At 44.1% G+C, this 27,453-nt stretch overlaps 1 protein-coding gene across 11 annotated transcripts in view; it reads right to left on the bottom strand.

Annotated features, from left to right (window-relative positions):
- The window catches only part of EMID1 (EMI domain containing 1), a 49,765-nt gene that overhangs the window by 4,184 nt on the left and 18,128 nt on the right, over nucleotides 1-27,453 (bottom strand). For 3 of the 11 annotated variants that reach the window (XM_046641296.1, XM_046641302.1, XM_046641298.1), the window contains 9 exons: nucleotides 27,321-27,371; nucleotides 27,150-27,239; nucleotides 26,228-26,374; nucleotides 25,120-25,209; nucleotides 24,923-24,975; nucleotides 24,409-24,471; nucleotides 24,261-24,305; nucleotides 6,308-6,352; nucleotides 58-148 (listed from right to left, as the gene is read on the bottom strand). In XM_046641296.1, the coding sequence (XP_046497252.1) occupies nucleotides 58-148; nucleotides 6,308-6,352; nucleotides 24,261-24,305; nucleotides 24,409-24,471; nucleotides 24,923-24,975; nucleotides 25,120-25,209; nucleotides 26,228-26,374; nucleotides 27,150-27,239; nucleotides 27,321-27,371 (675 nt within the window). Of the gene's footprint in view, nucleotides 1-57; nucleotides 149-1,113; nucleotides 1,199-5,077; nucleotides 5,148-6,307; nucleotides 6,353-24,260; nucleotides 24,306-24,408; nucleotides 24,472-24,922; nucleotides 24,976-25,119; nucleotides 25,210-26,227; nucleotides 26,375-27,149; nucleotides 27,240-27,320; nucleotides 27,372-27,453 lie in introns of those variants that run through there. The other 8 variants (XR_006885463.1, XM_046641306.1, XM_046641297.1 and 5 more) reach the window with 8 other exon arrangements.

Here is a 27,453-nt window from a genome sequence, read left to right as displayed (position 1 = left end):
GCTCTTCCCAGGCCCTTCCTGGAAGGGGCTGCCCCTGCCTGCCCACCCTGCCATTACCTGGCCAGATGATGGCTTCCAGCAAGGTGACCCGTCTGGCCAGGAGCTCCAGCTGAGCCTGCTGCTGCAGGAAGCTCTGTAAGCTAGGAGCCTGATGGGAGATCGAGAAGAGCAGACGGTGCAAGTCCGGCCTCCGAGGGCTGGGCCGGGGAGCCGAGGGTGGGGCGTAGGGGCCAGGCGCCAGCCAGCTTCAGCAGGAGCATGGGGTGTGAGTCTCTATTGAGACCTTGGTCTCCCCTTCTAAGTGGGGACAGGCCTTGCTTGGCTCCTCAAGTGAGTAGATGAGTGGAGAATTGGGGGGTGAATGCCTGGGGTGAGGGTTTGGCTCTCTCAGGCCACTAAAGGGACCCGCAGGGCAGGTTAGGAGGACCAGAGGAGGAACTGAAACTGTAAGGGGGACACCTGGGGCCAGGAGGGCCTGCCCTGTGAGAGCCTCTGGGGGCTTATGGGGGAGGAGGGGTCAGAACTGGTGGGTGCTGTATTACCCAGAGTCCCCTGGGGCCTGAGCCTGGCTCTGTCACCCACGGTCCCCTGCTCTTTGGGAGTCTAGCTCCATGACCTATCCTTTTGTGGGCCTGGAGACTGGCTCTGTTACCACGATTTCTCTAGAGCTGAAGCCTGACTGGAGTCTGGATCCATTACCCGTAATCCTCCTGTGGGTCTGGGCTCTGACTTTATTACCCACGATCCCCTGCACTGTTGCAGTCTGGCTCTGTTACCCACAATCCCCTGCTGGTCTGGAGTTTGGCTCCATTGCCCATAATTTCTTCCAAGCATGAAATCTGTCACCTCTGCTTCCCCTGCAGGCCTGGAAACCACATTTCCCACAACGCCCAAAGGCCCAAGTCTGACCACAGGGGTGGGGCCCGGGTTTCTAGGGTCCCTCCTTCACCTGTGGAGTAGGGACCAGTCATTGAGGGACAGGTCCCTCAGCTGCCTGGGGCTGGTACCTTCTCCAGCCTCACGACTGGGCCCAGGCAGCTCGACCCTGGAGGGCCTGGGGAAGGCTGGCGGGCGGGGGCTGGGCTGTCTGTCCGTCTGTCTGTCTCTACTCACCATAGAGCCCAATCATTGTTTCCAAGATTAAAACCCTCTCAGCTAAAATCTTCAAAGCCTCGCGTAGTTGGTGCAACCCCTCCCCCTGCGGAGGAAAGAGACAGATGCAGCCGTGAAGGGGGCAGGGGAGGGGGCCCTGCAAAGCCTCTTGGTGGCCCATGCCCCACCCTCGACATGCACCTGCAGACCCACACCACCTGCCACAGCCCAGGGGCCACAGACAGCCAGGACAAGACCAGGAGAGGACAAGAGGGGGAAAGGCAGGCAGAAGCAGCCCCCTCAGGACGTCCTGATGGATCCCACCTGGCTGCTCTCTCCCCACACCCCTGCAAATTCCACTGCCCAGGGGTCGGGAAGATGCTAGTCCGCAGGGGCAGTGCTGCTGCCTCAGAGCCTAACACGGAACCTGCCACGGAGGTTGTCACAGAGCCCTGCCCCCCCCATCTCTGTTGCCTGAAACCAATGGTTCTCACATTACTGATGCGATGGCCCACCTGTACTCATTTACTTAATACTCTTTAAACTGACTCACTTTTTGCCTTCAATACTATGTTAGTCTCACCCTAATTAACTCCATCAGTGGGATCACGCTACTTAATATCCTTTCCATTCACGTCAAAATGAATATATATGAGTAGAATTAGAAAATGTTTGAGTGGCATCGCTGTTGGGAAGCTGGGCTTAGAAGGATGGCACAGCCAAGGCTCTGGCCCGGGGGCCTGCTCCCCAGCGCTGCTCACCTTGGGCTCACCCCTCCCTGGGCTCTGACTACTTCACGTCCATGTTCTGCACCTCCAGGAGCCCGGCCCTCAGCCCTGCCCTCTCTTCTCAGCTGCATCTCTGAGTCTCCAGGGCCCAGGCGCAGGGATGTGGCAGCAGCCCCACAAAGCCCCTCCCTCAGGTCTCCCTGCTCTGGGGCTCCCCACTCCCAACTGGTGCCAGCTGCTGCCCAGGGCTGACTGCCAGAGACCTCACCTTTGCTCTCCCAGTCTGTCTCTCCTTTCCTTCCCCAGCATAGGGTCCAGGATCTTGCCAAAACTCCACACTCCCTCACTCCTTCCTCTTTCCTAGTCCAGACTAAAGCCATTTCCGGAATGCAGATATCTTAATCCAACAAAGCACCAGGACAGCAAATAGACTTATTCCAGCCCTGACACATCTGAGAGTGCCTCTCGGCGTCCTTTTCTTGGTAAGATTAAAGGAAGGGAAGACATATAATATGCATCTTGGTACACCTGGAATCCAACCCTTTAAGGTAGCTGTTCCCACAAAAAACATCTAACAACCGAGAGGACCCTCAACATGTCCGTAAGCCTGCTGCGGCTTTGCTGGGACGTCCGTTACCATGCAGCTCTCCTGTCCACTTCGCATGATTGCACGACCCTCAGGCCACTGACAGGCCATTACAGCCTAGGGGTCATGGAGTCACCATGGGTTGCACACCAGAGGAATCCCTCTTGAAGTCATACAGGAGCAGGATCTAAAAATGGATAACCTTCGAAAATTACGTTGAGCCACTCCCGGCAGGGACAGTGGGACCAGCTGCCATCATGAGGCTCCTATTGAGATGCAGTGAGAGGGCACCACCTGCCTCACAGTGCTCCTGCCTGGAGTATTCCACCTGCATCTCATCATGAGGGAACAATCAGACAAATGTAGACGGTGGGACATTCACAAGAAGACCAAGTCAAGAGAAAGACGAAAAGGGCAGGGGGCCTGTTACAGATTAAAAAAGAGACTAGAGATGTGACAACCAAATGCACTGATGAATCTTGATTAAGTCTTGGATTAAAAAAAAAATCTGCTCTAAAAGGCATTTTGGGGGCATCTGGTAAAATTTATATATGTTATGTATGAAATGGCCTCATTTCATGAACTCAATGTCATCTTTCTTAGGTGTGACAGTGATATTGTGGCTCTTTGGGAGAACGTCCATGTTTTTTCAAGATATACACTGATGTATCAGGGGAGATGTAGCCGAGGTTTGCAGCTTCCTTTCAAATGGATTAGAGAAAACGGACTGTAAATATTTAAAGAGAGAAAAATAGAGCAAATGTGGCAAAATAATCATAATTGCTCAGTTTAGAGGAAGGGTAGGAGGATATTCATTGTACCAACTTTTCTGCATATTTAAAAATTTTCAAAATAAAAATCTGGAGGAAAAAATGTAAAAAAAAAAGTTCTGATCTTTGGATCTCTTTCTAGATGGGTGGCCTGCTGTTTGAGCTAATGACGCCCCAGTCCCCTCCCGGTCAGGCCTGATGTAGGGCCTGCTGGACACCTCCACTCAGCTGTAAGAGAGACATCTCCCATTTCCCATGGACAGATCTCAGCGGGTCTGCTTCTCCTGGCTCTCTTACACTACTGGAAAAGTCTCCCTTAACTTCTCGCTCCCCTCTCTGCCCCCAGCCAAACCAGCACTCAAGTGTCTCAGCTCCACTGAGAGCTGTCCATCCTCAGTGCCCCCCTCCAGGTTCCAGCCCCACAGTCTCTTGCCAGAACGACCACAACAGCCTCCTGCCTAGTCTCTCTCTTTCTGCATTTCCCATGTTGCCACCTTCTCCCATTCATTCTCCACAAGGAAATCAGAGCAATTTTTCACAAACAAAAAGCTGACCACATCACTCCCCTGCTTATAAATATTTCAATGACTCCCCACTGCCCACAGAACAAAGTTCAAACTCCTCGGTATGACCTCGGAAGTTCTGAGAGCCTCTTTGACCTCCCTTCCTGTCACATTCTGCCACTCCAAGTATTTGCAGCTCCTCGAATGCCCCAGGCTTACTCTTGTCCCAGGGCCTTTGCACGTGATGTTCCCTCTCCTCTGCCTGAACACCCTCTGCCTGGTTAATGCACCTTTCAGGCCTCAGCCTGGGTTTCCTCCTCCAGGAGGATGCTAAATCCTCCGCGGTCACAGCTGAGCTCCCCTTGGCTTGTTGCTGCTGTTTACTGGACTGTTTCCCTCACCCCACTGTGACCACCCTGAGAGCGGGACTGTGTCCAAATGGCACCTACGTCCACAGTGCCCAGCCAGGGGCCTGGCACCACCAAAGAGGCACTTGGGGAATGTTAGCTGGTTCCCCTGGTCCTGGGAGCCGAAAAGTCTGGGCTTCAGTTCCAGCTCTGCCAACAACTCGCTCTGTGGAATTGGGCCTCAGCTTTTCCTGTCTGTGTATGGGGTACGAGCTTTGGTCTAGACCGGCTAGCTCAGCCCAAACGCTCTCAGGCAGTGCCTGCAGTGCATCCCCATGAGCACTGGGTGTCACTCCTGAGCCGCAGCCAGGCCAGTGGCTCCGAAAGCTTTACTAAGTGGGGCGTGGTAGGTGGAGTGTGTATAGAAGCCCTCAGGGCCCTTCCCTATGCTGGACCTTATCCCCACCTGCCCCCAACAGAGCTGATCCCCCAGCCCTCAAAGCCTCATGCAGCCCCCAGCCCAGTGGGTCCCCTCCCAGGCAGGCAGCAAGCAGGGGCAGAAGGGCAGGTGGGTGAGGGGGAGGCAGGTGGATGGGCAGGGGCCCTGCTACCTCTTAGGGGGCCCCTCTCACATGTGGTCCTGAATTTGAGGCCTGGTATGGGATAGTTCAGGCACCTGCTCTCCTGCCGGGATCCCCCCATGCAGGGATGGGGCTGCCAAGCCTAATTCAGCCGTCACCTCTCCTCTCCCATCTCTCCTGGTCTGGGTGAAAAATGTGTTCCCAGACTAAGGGTCTCTGGGGGAGGCCAGCGAAGGTGCCTATGGGTAGCAGAGGGTTGAACTCACATGGATCTGTCTGACCCCTAGCCCAGCTCATGTCCATACTGGCAGTAGGTTTAAGAGGCTCTGGAGCCACTGGGGGTGGGGGTAGGGGGAGTGGAGGCTAGGAGAGGCTTGACAGAGAGGTAGCAGGACCCCAGAAGTCATGGTAAGACACGGGGGAGGGTTCGTGCAGGGTAAGGGGCTCCCACGGCTGTATCCATCACTGACCCCACAATCAGGAGCAGAGAGGGCAGGGCAGGCACTGGGTACTTCCCATGTCTTCATTAACTGGTGCCTGCTAGGAAGTAGGGCATCCCAGCCAGACTGCACCAGGGAGAGGGGTGGGGGTGGGGGGCGGGGCACAATACCAGCCTCCAAAAGAGCTTCCCAGTTGTCTCTCCTGTAGAAGTGTCTGCCCCCACTCCATCCACTTTCCAAATGTCTCCTATGTCAGTGATGGTTTCCAGGCCCCAGCACTGTGGGGCTTTTGTTCCTCCTCTCATGTGTCTCTTGGGTGGGTAGAGTTCTAGGCCCCGAAATTCATTCGCTGCAACTATCTCCAATAATTGTGTTTCTAGGACCCCACATGTGGTTTCTAGGTCCCTTTTCCCATTTATTCTATGTCTCCTGTGTATGTGACATTTTCTAGGCCTCCCCTCCCATTCTTCATGGGCTTCCTTTGTGTATAGTGGTATCTAGACACCCTCATCTCATTTTCCATGGTTCTCCCATGCATATGACAGTTTCTAGGCCTCTCCTCCCACTCTTCATGAGTCTTCTATGTATGTGATGATGTCTAGAATGTCATGTTAATTATATAATTTGGGTATAGTGGTGTCTATCCAGGTCCCCTGACCTCATTTACCATATACAATGTGTACGTGATGGTTTCCAGGCCTCCCTTCCCATGCTTCATGGATTTCCTATGTGTATGGTGGTGTCTAGGTCTCCTATCCCTTTTATCAAGGGTCTCCTCTGTACCTCAGTGTTTCCAGACCTCCCTTCTTATGCTTCCTGGCTTTCCTAAGGCTCCCTGTCCTGTTCTTCTGTGTAGAGATTATGCTCATGCTTCCCTTTCTTCTGCAGACAGGGGAGCAGAAGCCAAAGCCCTTGCTGGGAGGGGGCGATGGAGGCAGGGGATGCAGTCTGGACTGGGTCAGCCCCAACCACCCAGGAGGAACAGGCAGGGTCACCCCAGCCTGAAAAGGCCACAGAGGGAAGGCGGAGACAGGGACAAAGACAGAGACAGAGAGCAAGGGGTCTGCTGACAAGGCTGGCCCTGCCCAGCTGGGAGGGACAGGATGGAGGAGGCAGCTAGGGCTGAGATCTATCAAGGCTCCTCCCTGGGAGACCAGGTTGCAATGGAGACTTGGATGGGGTGCTCCCACTCCAAAATAATCTCCTGAGTGCCCAGGGCAGGAGGGGGAAGCAGGAGGTCAGTGCTGGGTTGGAGCTTACCCAGTGGCTCTTCTCACCAGGGTCCCCTTTGGGGCCAGGTTCTCCCTGCAAGGAGAGAGAGAGGAAGAGGCAATGAGAAAGGGAAGGAGAGAGAGGAGAGGGAAGGAAGGAAAGAAAAAGAAAGACACACACACAACATTGAGAGATGCTGAGAGATTGAGAGACAGAGACAGAGTAGCTTGCATTGGACTAACACTATCTAGTGTTAATGCAAAAAACAACTGAAGGCAATAAAAAATGATAAAGAGCAGCCAGAAACTGGAGGATAGTTGACCTTTGAAAGAAGGGAACTGCATTGGGTAAAATTGGCTGAGGGGGCTGGCACACTCCAGCCCCCTCAGCCTGGCAAATGACTCAAGCAGAAAGCTGTAGTCTTATTGGCCTGAGAAGTCAGAGGTTGCAATCGAGACTGCCAAAGAAGGAGGAAATTGAGGGGAAATAGTAGAAAGCAGGGTGCCACAGCAAGAGAGTGAAATCGGCATAAATACTCCCCTCTAATCCTTGGATGGTCCGTGAACTGCCCATCCTAAAGTCACAAAGTTGAGTCTGATCCACACCCTAGACCAAAAATCAACACTCTTCAGAGGAAGATAACAGAATCCAGATTCTGTGCACTATATTATCTATATTGTCCAGTATGCAATAAAAAATTATTAGACATGTGAAGAAACAGGAAAATGTGACCCATACTCAAGAGAAAAATCAGTCAGTAGAAACAGATCCATGGCCAACCCAGATGTTGGAATCAGCAGACACGGAGTTCAAAATATCTATGATAAATACATCAAAGAATATAGTAGAATTTATATGATGGATGATAAGATGGAGAGTTTCAGGAGAGATGTGAAAACTGTAAAAAAGAATCAAGTGGAAATTCTGGAAATGAAAATGATAATGCTTGAAATAAAAATTGAGTAGTTGGAATTAACAGAAGATTGGCCTTAATAGAAGAAAGAACCAACTAACTTAAAGACAGGTCAATGCAATAATTCAAACTGACACACATAGAAGAAAGATTTTTAAAAAAATTAACAGAGCCTCAAAGACGTGAGAGAGTATTAGGTGTAAGTGGAATTCCAGAGGGACAGAAGAGAACAACAGGAACAGAAAAAAAAATGTTTGAAGAAATATCAACTGAATTTTTTCCAAATTTGATTTAAAAACAAAACAAGACACATTTCTGGTTTCTGGTCTAGTATATAAAGAGCTTGGAAGTCACCATTCTGTCCTAACAACAAGTAAAAATCTGAACAAACTGAAAACTCAACAACTCTTCTTAGAGCCATCAAAGAAGTGAGGTCACAGGGCAAAACACTGCCCCCAAAATTGTAGAGACAGATAGGCAGATCACAATTTACTGGAGCAGAAACCTCCCTGGGAACCAATCCCAGGCTAGGAGAACATAAACATAACTGACAATGTGCTGGAAGCTCAGTGTAGACAACTCTGAGAGTTAAAAATTCCAGGGGGACCCAGTCTTTGGGGGGGTTCCCACACTTTTGTGAGTTTTACCTCCAGGAGCTCTATCAGGTCCTCAATGTCAGAGAAAAATCTCCTTGTGTTTTTGGCAGGGGGACAGGCAAAAGGAACCATCTTGAAATATGCCAGATCATTCTGTTCTTCTTAACAAGGCCTGCCCTCAGGAGAAACTATTTATAACCACAGCCTAACCTACTGGAGTCTTATCAGAGCCTAATCGACCTGGGGGTAGGGAAATACTCGAGTCCAGCCCCCTCTAGCCAACCTGTCCCACCTAAGGAGGAAAACAAAACAAAATAAAACTGAGAAATGCTGGTGAAATTCAGAGTCCAGCGTCCAGGGTAACAGGAAGATAGAATGCTTCTTCTCTCCCCACACCTCACAGCTACATTACTAAAGGCCTATTTACTGCAGTTCCTTTCACCCAGGACATCATGCCTACCTTTCAACCAAAAATTACAAGGCATACATAAAGGCAAAAAACATGGTTTTAAGAGACTGAACAAATATCAGAACCAGAGTCAGACATGGCATGAATGTTGGAATTATCAGATGAGGAATTTTTTAAAAAGCTATTATTAATATGCTAAGGGCTTTAATGGAAAAAACGACCAACATGCAAGAACAGATGGATAGTGTAAGCAGAGAGATGGAAACTTTAAGAAGGAATCAAAAAGAAATGCTAGAATTCAGTTGAAGGTCCTCTTCACAGGGTCAATTAGCTCAGGGCAATCACATTTTTCCCAGGCCTCTTAAGAACTACTCCAACTCTAGCAAAAGGCCTTATTTCTGTTATTAGGAGCCATGGTCCAGAAACACAAACCCAACAGGATTTCAGCCATTTATTTACCAGATCATCCTCTCCTTGAAGTTCTACCTAGAGCAGGAAAAAACAATAAAAACACTACCTGCAGTCACAAGTCCTTCAGTTTCCTGGCCAAGATTTCATACTCCCTTAAAGAAACCTTTCAAGGAAGAAGTGACAGGGGAGGGGCACATGGGGGACTTCAAAACTACTGATAAGGTTCTATTTCTTAAGCTTGTTGGGCACACAGGCATATGATTTAATATTATTTAGACTTTTCAGGTTAAAAGATATTTTGCATGTATATTTCAAAAAGAGAGAAAGAAATGCTAGAGATGAAAAAAATTGTAACAGAATGAAGAATGCCTTTTCAGGGTTCATTAGTAGACTGGACATGGCTGAGGAAAGAATCTCTGAGCTTGCTAATATGACAATAGGAACTTCCAAAACTGAAAAGCAAAGAGAAAAAAGACTGAACAAAGCAAAACAGAATAGCCAAGAACTGTAGGACAACTAGAAAAGGTATAACATACGTGTAATGGGAAGACCAGAAGGAGAAGAAAGAAACAGAAGCAATATTTGAAGCAATGATGACTGAGAATTTCCCCAAACTAACGTCAGACACCAACCCACAGATCCAGGAAGCTCAGAGACCACCAAGCAGGATAAATACCAAAGAAACTACACCTAGACATATCATATTCAAACTTCAGAAAATCAAAGATAAAGAAGAATTCTGAAGGAAGTTCGAGGAAAAAACACCTTACTTACAAGAACAAAGATAAGAATCACATTCAACTTCTCCTCAGAAACCATTAGAGAAGATCAGAGTGGGGTGAAATTTTTTAAGTGTTGAGAGAATAAAACCAGAAACCTAGAATTCTGTACCCTGTGAAATTATCCTTCAAAAGAGAAGTAGAAAGAAAGACTTTCTCAGACAAACAAAAGTTGAGGGAATTTGTTGCCAGTAGACCTGCCTTGCAAGAAATGTTAAAAGAAGTTCTTCAGAGAGAAGGGAATGATATAGGTCAGAACCCTGGATCTACATAAAGAAAGGAAGAGCATCAGAGAAGGAATAAATGAAAGTAAAATAAAACCTTTTATTTTTCTTATTCTTAATTGATCCAACAGATAACAGTTTATTCAAAATAATAATACCAAAAAATGTATTAGATCATATACATATATATACACACGTATATATACGCTTACATATGCTTGTGTATGAATGACAGCAATGACACAAAGAATGGGAAGGAAGAACTGGGAATATTTTGTTATTGTAAGGCACCTGCAACAACCATGCACCAGTATAGTGTTATTTGAAAGTAGACTTGGATTAGCTGTAATTCTATATCGTAAACTCTAGAGAAATCAATAAAATAAGTAAAAAAGGAAGTATAACTGACATAGCTAAGAAAGGAGAGAAAACGGAATCATATGAAATGATCGATTAAAACCACAAAAGACGGGGCTGGCCCCGTGGCCGAGTGGTTAAGTTTGCGCGCTCCGCTGCAAGGCGGCCCAGTGTTTCGTTGGTTTGAGTCCTGGGCGCGGACATGGCACTGCTCATCAGACCACGCTGAGGCAGCATCCCGCATGCCACAGCTGGAGGAGCCCACAACGAAGAATACACAACTATGTACCGGGGGGCTTTGGGGATAAAAAGGAAAAAATAAAAAAAAAAAATCTTTAAAAAAAAAAAAAAAACCACAAAAGACAGAAAAAGTGTGGAAGGTGAAAAGAGGAACAAAGAACAAGGAAACAAATAGAAAACAGTAACAAATATGGTAGATATTAATCTAACTATATCAATAATTACTTTAAACATCAATGGTTGAAATACATCAATTAAAAGACAGGGTTATCAGAGTGGATAAAAAAAACAAGACCCAACTATATGTTGTCTACAAAAAACTCACTTTAAATGTAAAGACACATATAGATTAAAAGCAAATGGATGGAAAAGGATATACCATGCTAACAGTAATCAAAAGAAAGCGGGAGTAGTTATATTAATTTCAGACAGAGCAGACTTCAGGGCAAAGAAAGATATCAGGAATAAAGACAGACAATACATAATGACAAAGTGATCAATACTCCATGAAGGCATAACAATCCTTAACATGTATGCGCCTAACAACAGAGCATCAAAATACATGAGGCCAAAGCTGGTAGAACTGCAAGGAGAAATAGATGAATCCACTATCTATTATAGTTGGAGACTTTACACCTTCTGTCAGAAATGGACAGATCCAGCATGCAGAAAATCAATAAGGAAACAGTTGAACTCAACAATATCATCAAGCAACTAGATATAGCTGACATCTGCAGAGCGCTTCATCCAACAACAGCATATTACACATTCTTCTGAAGCTTACATGGAACATTCACCAATACAGACACATTCTGGGCCATAAAATATACCTCAACAAATTCAAAAGAATAGAAATCATACAGTGTATGTTCTCAGACTACAGTAGAATTAAACTAGAAATCAATAAAAGAAAGATAATTGGAAAATCCCCAAATACTTGGAGATTAAACAATACACTTCTAAATAACACATGGATCAAAGAACTCTCAAGAGAAATTTAAAAATATTTTGAATTAAATGAAAATAAAGTGAGGTGCAGTAAAAGCAGTGCTTAGAGAGAAATTTATAGCACTGAATGCTAATATTAGACAGGAAGGAAAATCTAAAATCAATAATTTAAACTTCCACCTTAGGAAAGTAGAAAAAGAAGAGCAAATTAAATCCAAAGACAGCAAAAGAAAAGAAATAATGAAAATCAGAGCAGAGATCAATTAAATTGAAAATAGGGAATCGAAGAGAAAATCAACAAAACCAAAAGCCAGTTCTTTGAAAATATCAATAAAATTGATAAGCCCATACCCAGGAAAATTAACAAAAAAAGAGGAAAGACACAAATTACTAATATCAGAAATGAAAGAAGGAACATCACTACAGATTCCCTGGAGATTAAAAGGGCAATAAAGGAATATTATGAAAACTCTGCCCATAAATTTGATAACATAGATGAAATACACCAGTTCCTTGAAAGATACAATCTTCCAAAACTCACACAAGAAGAAATAGACAATCTGAATATGCCTATACCTATTAAAGAAATTGGATCAATAGTAACATTTCAAAACAGAGAACACCAGATCCAGAACTGCTGAATTCTACCACACCTTTAAGGAAAAAATTACGCCAATTCTCTACAATCTCTTTCACAAGATAGAAGCAGAGAGAATATTTTCCAATTCATTCTATGGAGCCAATATTCCCCTAATACCAAAACTAGACAAAGATATTATAAGAAAAGAAAACTATCGACTAATATCTGTCATGAACATAGATGCAAAAATTTTCAGCAAAATATTAGCAAATTGAATCCAACGATGTATAAAAAGAGTTATACACCATAATCAAGTGAGATTTATTGAAGGTATGCAAGTCTGGTTCAACATTTGAAAATCAATTAATGTAATTTGTCACATCAACAGACTAAAGGAGAAAAATCACAAGATCATTTTTAATAGATGTAGAAAAAGCATTTGACAAAATCCAACAGCCATTCATGATAAAAGCTTGGCAAACCAGGATAGAGGGGAACTTCCTTAACTTGATAAAGAATATCTACAAAAAACACTTCTAACATCTTACTTAATGGTGAGAAACTCAAAGCTTTCCTGCTAAAATCAGGAACAAAATAAGCATGTCCCCTCTCACCAAGGCTTTTCAACATCATACTGGAAGTCTTAGCTAATGACTAAGACAAGAAAAGGAAACAAAAAATAGACAGATCGGGAAGGAAGAAATAAAATTATCTTTGTTTGCAGATGACAGGGTATTCTACATAGCAAATCTCAAAGAATTGACAAAGAAATTCTTGGAACTAATAAGTAATTATAGCAAGATTGAAGGATACAATGTCAATCACTTTCCTATATACCATCAACGAACAAGTGGAATTTGAAACTAAAAACACATTGTCATTGACATTGGCACCCCCAAAAGTGAAATACTTAGGTATAAACCTAACAAAATATGTACCAGATCTACATAAAACTCTGATGAAAGAGATCAAAGAAGAACCAAATAGAGAGAGATTCTGTTTTCATGGATAGGAAGACTCAATATTGTCAAGATGGCAGTTTTCCCTAACTTGATCTATAGATTCAATGCAATCCTAATCAAAATCCTATCAAGTTATTTTGTGGATATTGACAAACTAATTATAAAGTTTATATGGAGAGGCAGAAGATCCAGAATAGCCAACCCAATATTGAAGAAGAACAAAGTCAGAGGACTGACACTATTCAACTACAAGACTCACTGTACAGCTACAGTAATCAAGACAGCGTGGGATTGGTGAAGGAACAGACAAACAGATCAACGGAACAGACAGGGAGCCCAGATATAGGCCCACACAAATACAGTCAGCTGATTTTTGACAAATGAGCAAAGGTAATACAATGGAGCAAAGACAGTGTTTTCCACAAATGGTTCTGGAACAAGTGGCATAAGTGACACCTACATGCAAAAAATCAATCTGGACACAGACTTTACACCCTTCACAAAAGTTAAATCAAAATGGATAACAGACCTAAATGTAAAGTGAAAAACTATAAAACTCCTAGAAGATAACATAGGAGAAAACCTAGATGATCTTGTTTATGGAAAGGCCTTTTGTAGATACAACACCAAAGGCATGATCTGTGAAAAAAATCATTGATAAGCCAGACTTCACAAAAATTAAAAACCTCTGCCCTGCGAAAGAGAATGTCAAAGGAAGGAGAAGACAAGTCACAGACTGGGAGAAAATATTTGCAAAGACGCATCTGATAAAGAAGTAGTATCCAAAATTACAAAGAACTTTAAAACTCAACAATAAGAAAACAAACAACCCAATTAGGAAAGCATTTGCACAGCAAGGGAAACCATCAACAAAATGAAAAGGCAACCTATGGAATGGGAGAAAATATTTGCAAACCACTTATCTAATAAAGGGTTAATATCCAAAATGTATAAGGAACTCATACAACTCAGTAACAAAAAAATCCAAACAACCCAATTAAAAAATGGGCAAAGGACCTAAATAGATATTTTTCCAAAGAAGACATACAAATGGTCAATAGGTATATGAAAAGATGCTCAACATTACTAATCATCAGGGAATACAAACCAAAGCCACAGTGAGAAATCATCTTACACCTGTTAGGATGTCTGTTATTAAAAAGACAAGAGACGGGCCGGCCCGGTGGCACAGCAGCTAAGTTTGCACATTCCACTTCAGCAGCCTGGGGTTCACTGGTTTGGATCCCAGGTGCAGACCTATGCACCACTTGTCAAGCCATGCTGTGGCAGGCGTCCTACATATAAAGTAGAGAAGACGAGCATGGATGTTAGCTCAGGGCCAGTCTTCCTCAGCAAAAAAGAGGAGGACTGGCAGCAGATGTTAGTTCAGGGCCAATCTTCTTCAAAAAAAAAAAAAAAAAGACAAGAGATAAATGCTGGTGAGGATGTGGAGGAAAGAGAACCCTTGTACAGTGTTGCTGGGAATGTAAATTGGAAAACAGTACAGAGATTCCTCTAGAAATTAAAAATAGAAATACCGTATGATCCAGCAATCCCACTTCTGGGTATATATCCAAAGGAAAAGAAATCATTATCCTGAAGAGATATCTGTACTCCCATGTTCATTGCAGCATTATTTACAACAGCCAAGAACAGAAACAACCAAAGTGTCTGTCAGTGGATAAATGGATCAAGAAAATAAGTAAAACAGATACCGCATGGAATCACTTACACGTGGAATCTAAAAACAAAAGTTGAACTCATAGAAACAGAAAGTAGAATGGTGGTTTCCAGGAGCTACAGGTGTGAAGAAATGGGGGAAAGGTTGGTAAAAGGGAAAAACTCAGTTATAAGATGACTAAGGTCTGGGGGCTGACCCTGTGGCCAAACGCTTAAGTTTGCACTTCTGCTTCGGTGGCCTGGGGTTCACAGGTTCAGATCCTGGGCACAGACCTATTCACCACTCATCAAGCCATGCTGTGGAGGCATCCCACATAGAAGAACTAGGATGACCTACAACTATGTACTTGTGCTTTGGAGAGAAGAGAAAGAACAAACAAAGAAAAAAATGACTAAGTTCTGAGGATTGAATATATAATGGTAACTATAGCTGATAATACTGTACTGTACAATTGAAATTTGCTAAGAGAGTAGAATTTTAAGTGTTCTCACCACACACACAAACACACAAGGTAACTATGTGAGGTGATGGACATGTTAATTAACTTGATTGTGGGACTCCTTTCACAATGTATAGGTCTAACAACTCATCATGTTGTACACTTTAAAAAAATTACAATTTGTCGATTATATGTCAGTAAAGTGAAGGGGAGAAAAGGGCAAAGGACCTGAACAGACACCTCACCAAAGAAGATATACAGATGGCAAGGAAGCAAATAAAAAGGTGTTCAACATCATATGTCATTAGGGAATTGCAAATTAAAATGAGATACCACTACACAACTATTGGAATAGCTGAAACTGAAAACACTGATGACAGCAAATGCTGGTGAGGATGTGGAGCAATAGGAACTCTCATTCATGGCTGGTGAGAACATAAATAATGTACCACTTTGGAAGACAGTTTGGCAGTTTCTTACAACACTAAATATACTCTTACCACACGATCCAGCAATCGTAATCATTAGTATTTACCCAAATGAACTGAAAACTTACATCCACACAAAAACGTGCACATGTATGTTTATAGTAGCTTTATTCATGATTGCCAAAACTTGGAAGCAACCAAGATGTCTTTTACTGGGTGAATGGATAAATAAACTGTGGTACATACTATGGAATATTATTCATAGCTAAAAAGAAATGAGCTAGCAAGCCATGAAAAGACATGGAGGAAACTTAAATGCACGTTACTAAGTGAAAGAAGCCAATTTGAGGAGCCTACATACTGTGTGATTCCAATTATATGACATTCTGGAAAAAGCAAAACTATGGAGACAGTAAAAAGATTAGTGGTTGCCAAGATTTAAAGGGGAAGGAGGGATGAATAGGCAGAGGACAGAAGATTTTTAGGGCAGTGAGATTATTCCGTATGATGCTACGATGATGGATACACATCATTATACACTTGTCAACACCCATAGGATGTATAACGCCAAGAGTAAACTCTAATGCAAACGAGGGACTTTGGATGATAACGATATATCAATGTGAGTTCACTGATTGTAGCAAATGTACCACTGTGGTGGAAGACGTCAACAGTGGGAGAGACTGCATGTGTGGGGACAGGGGTTCCTCTGTACTTTCCACTCAATTTTGCTGTGAACTCAAAATTGCTCTGAAAAATGATTTTATTAACTAAACAAAACAACCAACAAAACCAAAACCAAAACCCCAGCAATCTTACAGATCCAGGAATCTCAGTGAACACAAAGTAGAATAAACACAAAGAAAAATCACACTCAACCACATCATAATCAATTTGTTGAAAGCCAAGGGTAAAGAGAAAATCCTGTTCTTTTTTTTCTTTTTAAAGATTGGCACCTGAGCTAACAACTGTTGCCAATCTTCTTCCTCTTCTTTTTTTTTTCTATCCAAAGCCCCCCAGTACATAGTTGTAGATTCTAGTTGTGAGCGCCTCTGGTTGTGCTATGTGGGACGCCACCTCAGTGTGGCCTGATGAGCGGTGCCATGTCCACGCACAGGATCTGAACCAGCAAAACCCTGGGGGGCTGAAGCAGAGTGTGTGAACTTAACCACTTGGCCACAGGGCTAGCCCAAAGAGAAAATCTTAAAAGCCAAAGAAAATATGCAAATTATATACAAGGGAACAACAATAAGGAAGACAGTCAATTTTTCATGAGAAATTGTAAATGTCTATGTAAGCCAGAAGACTTGGAATAACATCTTTAAAGTGCTAAAAGGAAAGAAAACTGCCAGCCTATCATTTTACATCCAGTGAAAATATCTTTCAAAAATTAAGGAAAAATAGTGATGTCAGCATCATGGCAGATGCTCTTAGAATCAATCCCCTAAGACACAATGAAAAGGAAACTCATAAACCAAGAGAGGACATTCACACAACACAACAGATGTTTGAAGAGCCACATAGCCATACGTCTGAAGGTGGAAGTGCTGAACCCCTCCCAAGAAGCAGTGGAAGGAGGTAAGGGGATCTCCTCTCCCTTCCCCAATGGCAGTGACCTAGGGTGAGGGACCCCATGTGGCTCTGAGAGGAGAGGGGAGAAGGGGCAGCCCTCTGTGGGAATGCCTTCACTCTCAGAGTTGCCTCCTAACCTGTGGGAAAGCTCCACACAGAAGAGGTTAAGCAATCATGATGGGCGTGGACCCTTCACCAAGCCAAGAACCCCAGGAGGGCAGAGAGCAAGTGCAGAGCCAGAGTGCCCCCAAGATCATGCATGTGAAAGAAAGCACCCCTTCCCCTACCTGGCACACCAGCTTGCCTGTAGGCCAGAGCAAGGGACCCTTACCAGAGCGCCTACACATACGTTTGCAAAGCAGAGGTGGCAAGCATGCAAACACACATGGGCCTTGTCAGTACAGTTTCCAAGGGACAGGAACAGCTACCAGGGATCATGGCAGGCCCAGAATACACAGCTCCTGCCCCCCAACAGTGGCAGTAGGTGGAATCTGCAAACAGATACTGCCACTATGCTATGGCACAAATCCACCCCATCAAATAGTATGAAGAGGTACATTAACACTCCAGACCAGAAGGAAAATGACAAGCACCCAAAAATAAATCCTGAAGGCAGAGAAATTCACGATCTAAATGACAGAGAATTCAAAATAGCTATCATAAAAAAAATCTCAATAAGTTACAAGAAAACTCAGAAAGACAGTTCAATGAAATCAGGAATAAAATTAATGAACAGAGGGAATTCTTCACAAACGAGATTGAAGCCATAAAAAAAAAAATCAGAAATGTCGGAGATGAAAAACACAATGAATGAGATAAAGAAAAAAGTCTAGAGTCCTTAAATAACAGAGCTGATATTACAGAGGACAGATTAGCGATTTAGAGGACAAAATATAGACCTACTTCAGATGGAGAGAGAACTAAGACTAAAAAAGAAATGAAGAAATTCTCTGAGAAATATCGGACTCAATTAGGAAATGCAACATAAGGATTATAGGTACTAAAGAGGGAGAAGCGAGGGAGAAAGGAGCAGAGAGCTTGTTCAAAGAAATAATAGCAGAGAATTTCCCAAACCTGGAGAAGGAGCCAGAATTACAAATGAAAAAAGCTAATATAACTCCTAATTATGTCAATGTAAAAAGACCTTCTCCAAGGCGTATATTAGGAAAACTGGCAAAAGTCAACAAAGAAAAAATATTAAGGGCAGCAAGGCAGAAGAAAAAAAACCTACAAAGGAACCTCTATCAGGCTTTCAGCAGATTTCTCAGCAGAAAACTTACAGGCTAGGAGAGAGTGGAATGATATATTCAAAATACTGAAAGACAAAAACTTTCGGCCAAGAATACTCTATCCAGTAAAAATATCCTTCAGTTATGCTAGAGAAATAAAAACTTTCCCAGATAGGGGTTGGCCTGGTGGTGCAGTGCTTAAGTTTGCACGTTCCGCTTTGGTGGCCCAGGGTTCATCAGTTTGGATCCCGGGTGTGGACACGGCACCACTTGGTAAGCCATGCTGTAGTACGTATCCCACATATAAAGTGGAGGAAGATGGGCACGGATGTTAGCTCAGGGCCAGTCTTCCTCAGCAAAAAGAGGAGGACTGGCAGCAGATGTTAGCTCAGGGCTAATCTTCCTCAAAAAAAAAAACAAAAAACACAACTTTCCCAGATAAACAAAAGCTGGGGGAGTTCATCACCACAAGATGCCCCTCTACAATAAAGGATCAAAAAGGCCCTCATACCTAAAAAAAAGAAAGGGTTTACAAACCTTTGAGCAAGGAGATAAATAGGCAGACAAAATCATAAAATTGCAGCTATCAGAACAGGTTAGCTATCACTTCATTACAACATTAAAGATAAAGGGAAGAAAAACATCAAAAATAACTATAATCACTTCATTTTAACCATAAACTCACAACACAAAATGGAATAAGTGTGACAACAATAACTTGGACAGGGATGAGGAAAAGGATGGAACCTGCTTAGACCAAGGAAATAAGAGGCTATTAGAAAATGGACTATCCCATCTATGAGATCTTTTAAACAAACCTCATGGTAACCACTAAACAAAAAATCAGAACAGAGACACAAATGATACATAAAGAGAAAAGTGAAAAAGCCATCATAAAGAACCACCAAACTGAATTGGCAGTCCAAAATACATGGGACGAGAAACAAGGAAAATACAGAACTGGAAAGCAAGTGATAAAATGGCAGTATTAAGCCCTCATATATCAATAATCACTCTAAATGTAAATAGATTGAATTCTCCAATCAAAAGACACAGAATGGCTGGATAGATTAAAAAATAAGTCTCAACAATATGCTGCCTCCAGGAAACACATCTCAGCTCTAAAGATGAACACAGGCTCAGAGTGAAGGGATGGAAGATGATATTCCAAGCTAATGGCAAACAAAAAAAAAGCAGGTGTTGCCATACTTATACCAGAGAAAGCAGACTTCAAGATAAAAAAGGAAATGATAGACAAAGAGGGGCAGTATATAATGATAAAAGGGACACTCCACCAAGAGGACATAATGCTTATAAATATATATGCACCTAACACAGGAGCACCAAAGTATATAAAGCAACTATTAACAGATCTAAAAGGAGATATTAACAGCAACACAATAACAGAAGGGGACCTTAACACCCCACTTATATCAAAGGATAGATCATCCAGACAGAAAGTCAACAAGGAAATATTGGAATTAAATGAAAACCTAGACCAGATGGACTTAATAGACATATATAGAACATTCCATCCAAAAACAGCATAATACACATTCTTCTCAAGTGCACATGGAACATTCTCAAGGATAGACTATATGTTGAGAAACAAGGCTAGCCTCAATAAATTCAAGAAGATTGAAATAAAATCCTCAATAAAGTTAACAAGATTGAAATCAAATCAGGCAGTTTTTCTGACCATAATGCTATGAAACTAGAAATCAACTACAAGAAAAAAGGTGGGAAAGTGACAAACATATGGAGACTAAACAAAATGCTACTGAACAACCAATGGATCACTGAAAAAATTAAAGGAGAAATAAAAAAATATCTGGAGACAAACGAAAATGAAAATACACCACACCAACTCATATGGGATGCAGCAAAAGTGGTCCTAAGAGGGAAATTCATAGCAGTCCAGGACCACCAACAAACCAGAAAAATCTCAAATAAGTAATCTTAAACTACACCTAACAGATTTAGAAAAAGAAGAACAAAAGAAGCCTAAAGTCAGCAGGAGAGAAATAAAAATTAGAGCCAAAATAAGGAAATTGAAACCAAAAAAACAATAGAAAGGATCAATGAAACTAAGAGCTAGTTCTTTGAGAAGATAAACAAAATTGACAAACCCTAGGCCAGACTCACTAAGAAAAAAGAGAGAAGGCTCAAATAAATAAAATTAGAAATGAAAGAGGAGACATTACAATGGATACCACAGAAATACAAAGGACTATAAGAGAATATTATGAAAAACTACATGTCAACAAACTGGACAATCTAGAAGAAATGGATAAATTATAAGACTCATACAACCTCCCAAAACTGAATCAAGAAGAAATAGAGAATCTGAATAGACCAATCACAAGTAAAGAGATTGAAACGGAAATCAAAAACCTCCCAAAAAATAAAAGTCCAGGACCAGATGGCTTCCCTGGAGAATTCTACCAAACATTCAGAGAAGATTTAATACTATCCTTCTCAACTATTCCAAAAATTGAAGAAGATGGAACACTTCCTAATGCATTCTATGAAGCCAACATCACTCTGATCCCAAACTCAAGACAAGGACAACACAAAGAAGGAAAATTACGGGCCAGTATCACTGATGAATATAGATGCAAAAATCCTCAACAAAATATTGGCAAACCAAATACAGCAATACATTAAAAGGATCATACATCATGATCAAGTGGGATTTATACCAGGGATGCAGAGAAGGTTCCATATCCACAAATCAATCAATGTGATACACCACATTAACAAATGAGGAATAAAAACCACATGATCATTTCAATAGATGCAGAGAAAGCATTTGACAAGATCCAACATCTGTTTATGATAAAAACTCTCAATAACATGGGTATAGAAGGAAAGTACCTCAACATAATAAACACCATATATGACAAACCCACAGCTGACATCATACTCAATGGGCAAAAACTGAAAGCCATCCCTCTGAGAACAGGAACAAGACAAGGGTGCCCACTCTCACCACTCTTATTCAACACAGTACTGGAGTTTTTGACCAGAGCAATTAGGCAAGAAATAGAAGTAAAAGGTATCTAGACTGGCAATGAGGAAGTAAAACTCTCACTGTTTGCAGATGACATGATTTTATATAGAGAAAACCCTAAAGAATCCATTGGAAAACTATTATAAATAATCAACAACTACAGCAAAGTTGCAGGGTACAAAATCAACTTATAAAAATCAGTTGCATTTCTATATTCTAAGAATGAACTAACAGAAAGAGAACTCAAGAATATAATCCCATTTACAATCACAACAAAAGGAATAAAACATCTTGGAATAAATTTAACCCAGGAGATGAAAGACCTATACGATGAAAAATATAAGACGTTATTGAAGAAAATCGATGATGACATAAAGAAATGGAAAGATATGCCATGGACGTGGATTGGAAGAATAAACATAGTTAAAATGTCCATATTACCTAAAGCAAGCTACAGATTCAATGCAACCCCGATCAAAGTTCCAACAACATTCTTCATGGAAATAGAACAAAGAATCCTAAAATTTATATGGAACAACAAAAGACCCCAAATAGCTAAAGCAATCCTGAGAAAAAAGAATAAAGCTGGAGGCATCATAATCCCTAACTTCAAAATATACTACAAAGCTATAGGAATCAAAACAGTATGGTACCAGGACAAAAACAGACACACAGATCAATGGGACAGAACTGAAAGCCCAGAAATAAAACTGCACATGTATGGACAGCTAATCTTTGAAAAAGGTGCTAAGAACATACAATGGAGAAAGGAAAGCCTCTTCAATAAATGGTGTTGGAAAACTGGACAGCCATATGCAAAAGAATAAAAGTATACCATTATCTTTTGCCATACACAAAAATTAACTCAAAATGGGCCAAAGTCTTGAAGATAAGATGTGAAACCATAAAACTCCTAGAAGAAAATATAGACAGTATACTCTTTGATATCAGTCTTAGAAGGATCTTTTCGAATACCATGTCTGCTCAGGCAAGGGAAACAAAAGAAAAAATATACAAGTGGGACTTCAGACTAAAAAGCTTCTGCAAGGCAAAGGAAATCAGGAACAAAACAAAAAGACAACACACCAACTGGGAGAAAATATTTGCAAATCATATGTCTGACAGGGGGTTAGTCTCCAAAATATATAAAGAACTCAGACAACTCAACAGCAAAAAAACAAACAACCCGATCAAAAAATGGGCAGAGGACATAAACAGACATTTTTCCAAAGAAGACATACAGATGGCCATCAGGCACATGAAAAGATATTTGACACCATTAATCATTAGGGAAGTTCAGATCAAAACTACAATGAGATATCACCTTACACCCATTAGAAAGGCTATAATTACCAAGACAAAAAAAAAAAAACAAAAACAAATGTTGGAGAGGATGTGGAGAAAAGGGAACCCTCATACACTGCTGGTGGGAATTCAAACTGGTGCAGCCGCTATGGAAAACAGTATGGAGATTTCTCAAAAAATTAAAAATAGAAATACCACGTGACCCAGCTATCCCACTACTGGGTATTTATCCAAAGAACTTGAAATCAACAATTCAAAGAGACTTATGAACCCCTATGTTCATGGCAGCATTATTCACAACAGCCAAGGTGTGGAAGCACCCCAAGTGCCCATCGACTGATGACTAGATAAAGAAGATGTGATATATCTATGGAATACTATCCAGCCATAAAAAAGACAAAATCATCCCATTTGCAACAACATGGATGGACCCTGAAGGTATGATGTTAAGCAAAATAAGCCAGACAAGGAAAGACAAACACCACATGATCTCACTCATATGTGGAAGATAAACAAACACATGGACAAAGAGAAGAGATTAGTGGTTACCAGAGGGAAAGGGGGTTGGGGGGTGGGCATAAGGGATAAAGGGACACATATATATGGTGACTGACAAATAATGTACAACTGAAATTTCACAATGTTATAAACTATTATGACCTCAATAAAAAAAATTAAGGTAAAATAAACACAGTTTCAGATAAACAGAAGCAGTGAGGATTTGTTGCCAGCAGACCCACACTACAAAAAAAGCTAAAGGACATTCTTTAGGCTGAAAAGAAATGATACCAGATGGAAGTCTGGAGCTTAGGAAGGTATAGAAATGATAGATACATCCGTAGATGCAAAAGACTATTTCTCTTTGTTGTCTTAACCTCTTTAAAAGTCAACTGTTTAAAGAAATAATCACAACAATGTTTTGTGGGGTTTATAACAAATGCAGAAGTAAAATATATGACAGCAATAGCACAAGGACAGAAGAGGGTGAATTACACAGTTGTAATGTTCCTGCTTGTGCATGAAACGGTATAACATTAATTCAAGTAAATTGTGAAGCCAAGGATGCATATTGTCATCTTTAGAGGAACCATAAAAAAGTAACATGCAGTATAGCTAAAATGTCATTGGTAGCAATAAAACAGAATTGCAAACAGTACTCAATCCAAAGGAAGGCAGGAAAAGGGGACAAAAGAAACAAAGAGATAGGGTAAATAGAACATAAATAGCAAGATGGTTGACTTTTAAACCAAACCATATCAATAATTATACATATCATTAAATGTAAATGAATTCAACAGATTGTTTAAAAAAAAAAGCAAGACCCAAGTATACGTTGTTTGCAAGAGATGCACTTTAAATAGAAAGACACCAGTTGTTAAGTAAAAGGATTGAATAGGATATACCATGCAAACTCTAAGCATAAGAAAGCTGGTGTGGCTATGTTAATACCAAAGTAGAACTCAAAACAAGGACTATTACCAGAGAGAAAGATATTCACTTCATAAAGATAAAGGACCAAGAAGATGTTAAAATACCAAATATCTATGCACCTAATAACAAAGCTTCAAAATATGCAAAGGAAAAGTTGACCAAACTAAAGGGAGAAAGAGACAAATATACAATCATAGTTGGAAAGATGGAGGGTGAAAAAATGAAATACAGAAAGTCAGAGAGAGAGACACACAGAGGGAAAGAGAGAGAAAGAGAAACAGATACAGAGACACAGAGCCAGAGTGAGGGAGATGGAGGTGACCTGATCCTAAGAAGCCGACAAGATCCAGAGACAGGGAAATAGAGAGGTGCAGCATGCCCTGGACAGGGGAGCGTGTCAGGAGTTCTGGCCGCAGTGGGTGGACCCAGGGCAGGGGTCTGGGCCTGTGGGAGGGGCTGCTGCATGGTGGGCAGCATCACTCACCCGCTGCCCCGTGGAGCCTTGGGGGCCAGGCTCCCCACGCAGTCCCTGTGTGGGAGGGAGGAGAGGAATGGAGTCAGCTGTTGGGGGGTCTGAGCCTGGGTCCCAGGACTCCCCAGAATCCTCCACCAGAGGCTGCCTCAATACTCACTCTCTCGCCCTTCTCTCCTGGGTGACCAGAAATTCCTTTGGGTCCAGTGGGGCCTGGGGGTCCCTGAGCAACAAGACAGGGCCTCAGCCTTGTGCTGGGGCAGGTGGAGTGGGCAGGGACTTGGGGGGCAGAGGGGTTGGGGAGGGAGCCCCAGCTTGGCCTGGGCCCAATGCCCAAGTAGAGCAGGCAGTTCATACAGCTCAGGGTTCAGAGTTACGGCCCGGAGTTGGCTAGTCCCCACTCTGATCTGGAAGTTGCCAGGTGCTGGCCATAGCTTAGGGCAAGAATCTCTACCTTTTTCCGGCCTTAGGTGACAACAATACTTGCTTCCTGTTACATAAATTGAATGAGAAGATGTACGGAAAGTTTGCATATTAAGTGCTCCATAAACACCTGAATAAATGAATAAAAGCATGGATGGAGATGGAGATGGTGGGTGAGTGGGTGGATGGACAAGCGGACGCGTGGGTGGGTGGGTGGACAGATGAGTGGGAGAACTTGGAACAATACTCACCACATGTCCAGGACTCCCAGGGATGCCCATGGGACCAGGAGGTCCAGGGGGACCTGGAATAAGACAGGATGTCGTCAGGACCACAACACAGTACAAAGCCAGGAAGTCCACCATCAGCTCCCTCCTGATAGCCACAGCCCTAGTCCCTCTGCCATTCCTCAACCTCACCCCTTACCCCAGACCTGGACTCAACTTACCCATGGGCCCTGGGGGGCCTGGGGGTCCAACTAGTCCCTGGGGCCAGTGGCTGCTTGTCTCAGTGAAGGTGTTGGATAGGAACGGGTCCCCTGGGGGAGAAAAGACAGTGAGTGAGCAGGGCTGGGCTGGGCTGGGCAGGGCTGAGCGGAGTGGGGTGGTCAGTCTTCACCTGCCACCTCTGCCAGGCCAGCTTTGACTGCCCTGTGGGACAGCCTACAGTGCGGCTGGGGCCAGCAGGCACCTGTTCCACAGTTGGAGAGAGGGGAGAGTGTTGGCCATGCAGGACTATGAGGCAGGGAGACCTGGCTTCTAACCCTGCCACAGTCCAGCAGGTGACATCCAGCAAGACTCTCCACCTTGCTGAGCCTGTACTGTCACATGTCCAATGGGAACAATAAAAGCTGCCATTTATTGCCCACCTACTTTGTGCCAGGCTTCTGAGCATGGGTGTCATGGAGCTCCGGGAGGCCAGCACTGTCACTACCCCATCATACAGATGAGGAAACAGAGGCTTGGAAAGGGAAAATGAATGGTGAGATGGAATGAATGGGAGAATGAATGAATGGTGCCTGGTCACACACTAAAGATATGGCACAGATGGGGTTGAATGTGGCACTCCAAGCTCTGACCACTGGCAGCACACGTGTGGGTCAGGCTGGGGAGGTGAAAGCTGCACATTAGAGCACAGCTGGGTGGAGGGAGCCGGGGCCTCTCTGAGCACAGGGCCAGGGCCGTGTCCTTGGGAGCTCAGGGCTCACTTCCTGCTGCCAGGCCTTGAGCTCCCCAGTGCTCTGAGGGTTGGAACCTGGCCAGCTCGAGGACACGGCAGGAGGGCCTGATGCTGAGAAGTTCTGGGCAAGGCTCTGGAGGCCCCTGGGTTTGAAGCCGGCTCCCCATGGCCTGGCGTGATTGCCCCTCTGTGGCCCTCAGTTTTCCCCGTCTGTGAACAGAGGAGGACAACAGCACCTGTCAGAGGACTGAGTGACAAGTGGCTGACCAAGGGCAAGCCTGGTATATAGAAGGTGCCTGGTAGATGGCAGCAGGACTGTGGGGATGGTGATGCCAGCTTGACCCCTACCTTGACCTGTCGTGACCGTGGGGACTCACCATGCTGGGAGATCCGGGCGTGGGGTGGTCCCACAGGGGCTGGGGGGCCAGGGGGGCCAGGAGGCCCCGGTGGGCCTGGAGGTCCCCTCTCTCCAGGGGTGCCCACAGCTCCGGCCTGGCCAGGGCTCCCTGGGGGGCCCTGTGGACCTGCAACAGAACCAGGGGGTTGATGGGTGTGCAGGAGGCAGGGAGGCCTGGGGGGCTGCAAGGGGGCAGGACGAGGTAGCCTGGGGCAGCGGGTATGAGAGGGCTGGAGGCCACAGGCCCGGGCAGGTCCTACCTCTGACCTCCCTGGTCATCTAGTAGGGTGATGAACACAGCCCTTCCCGGGGGCTTTTAATGGACACTTGATACACAGTAGGTGCTTAGCAAACGCTGATTTCCAGGACGTTCTCTTCTCTCCTTTTCAGGGTTTTGCATGAGCTGTTCCCTCTCTCAGTCCCTTTTTTCTGCCTGGTATACACTTAAGGTCAACCTTTAGGCCTCACCTAAGATGTCACTCCCCCTGGGAAGCCCTCCCTGTCCCCCACCTCATCCAGGCTGGGTCTGGGCTTCCTTCCCTCAGGCTCCCATATCAGCAGTTCTGGCCACATGGCAAGGGGCACTGCTGTTTCTCCTCTGCCATGCCCTGTCTCCCAAATCCCCTACCCCTGCCGCACCAGCCCAGGAGCTCCAGGAGGGCAGGGACCTGTCTGATACCACCCCAGTGCCCAGCTCAGAGTCTGCTGGGAGTAGGTGCTCAGGGAGCGCAGGCCGAGCAAATGCAAAAGAGGGTTTGGGGGAGCCCAGGCATGAGTGGAAGGATGGTGAGCTGAGAGGGGTGTGGTGGAAGGGGCCCAGGCCACCTCTGGCCAAGTCAGGGTCTACCTAGGGGGACTGGCCATGGGAGCTGGGGGAGCAGTGCTGGGGCACTCACACTCACCTGGTGGGCCTCTCATCCCCATCGGGCCACGGCTGCCAGTGTCTCCCTTGGGGCCAATGGGCCCAGGAAGCCCCCGGGCACCAACCCGATCTGGGGGAGAAAGCTCATCAGCTTGGCAGTTCCCACCTTGCTCTTACCCCACCCCTGGCCCACCTCCAAGCCAGCACCTACCATCTCGAGGGAGCAGTGGGGCCCTCGTGTTTTCTCTGGCTCCAGGTAGCCCTGGGGATGGGGGGATGGTAGGCAGGGGTCAGCGTCATCCAGAGTCCTGCCCCCAGCTTCACCAGGGGGCGAGGGCAGGAAC

Source organism: Equus quagga, chromosome 15 (assembly GCF_021613505.1).
Source record: "Equus quagga isolate Etosha38 chromosome 15, UCLA_HA_Equagga_1.0, whole genome shotgun sequence".
Lineage (NCBI taxonomy): Eukaryota > Metazoa > Chordata > Mammalia > Perissodactyla > Equidae > Equus > Equus quagga.
This window is presented reverse-complemented; position numbering and strand designations above follow the sequence as displayed.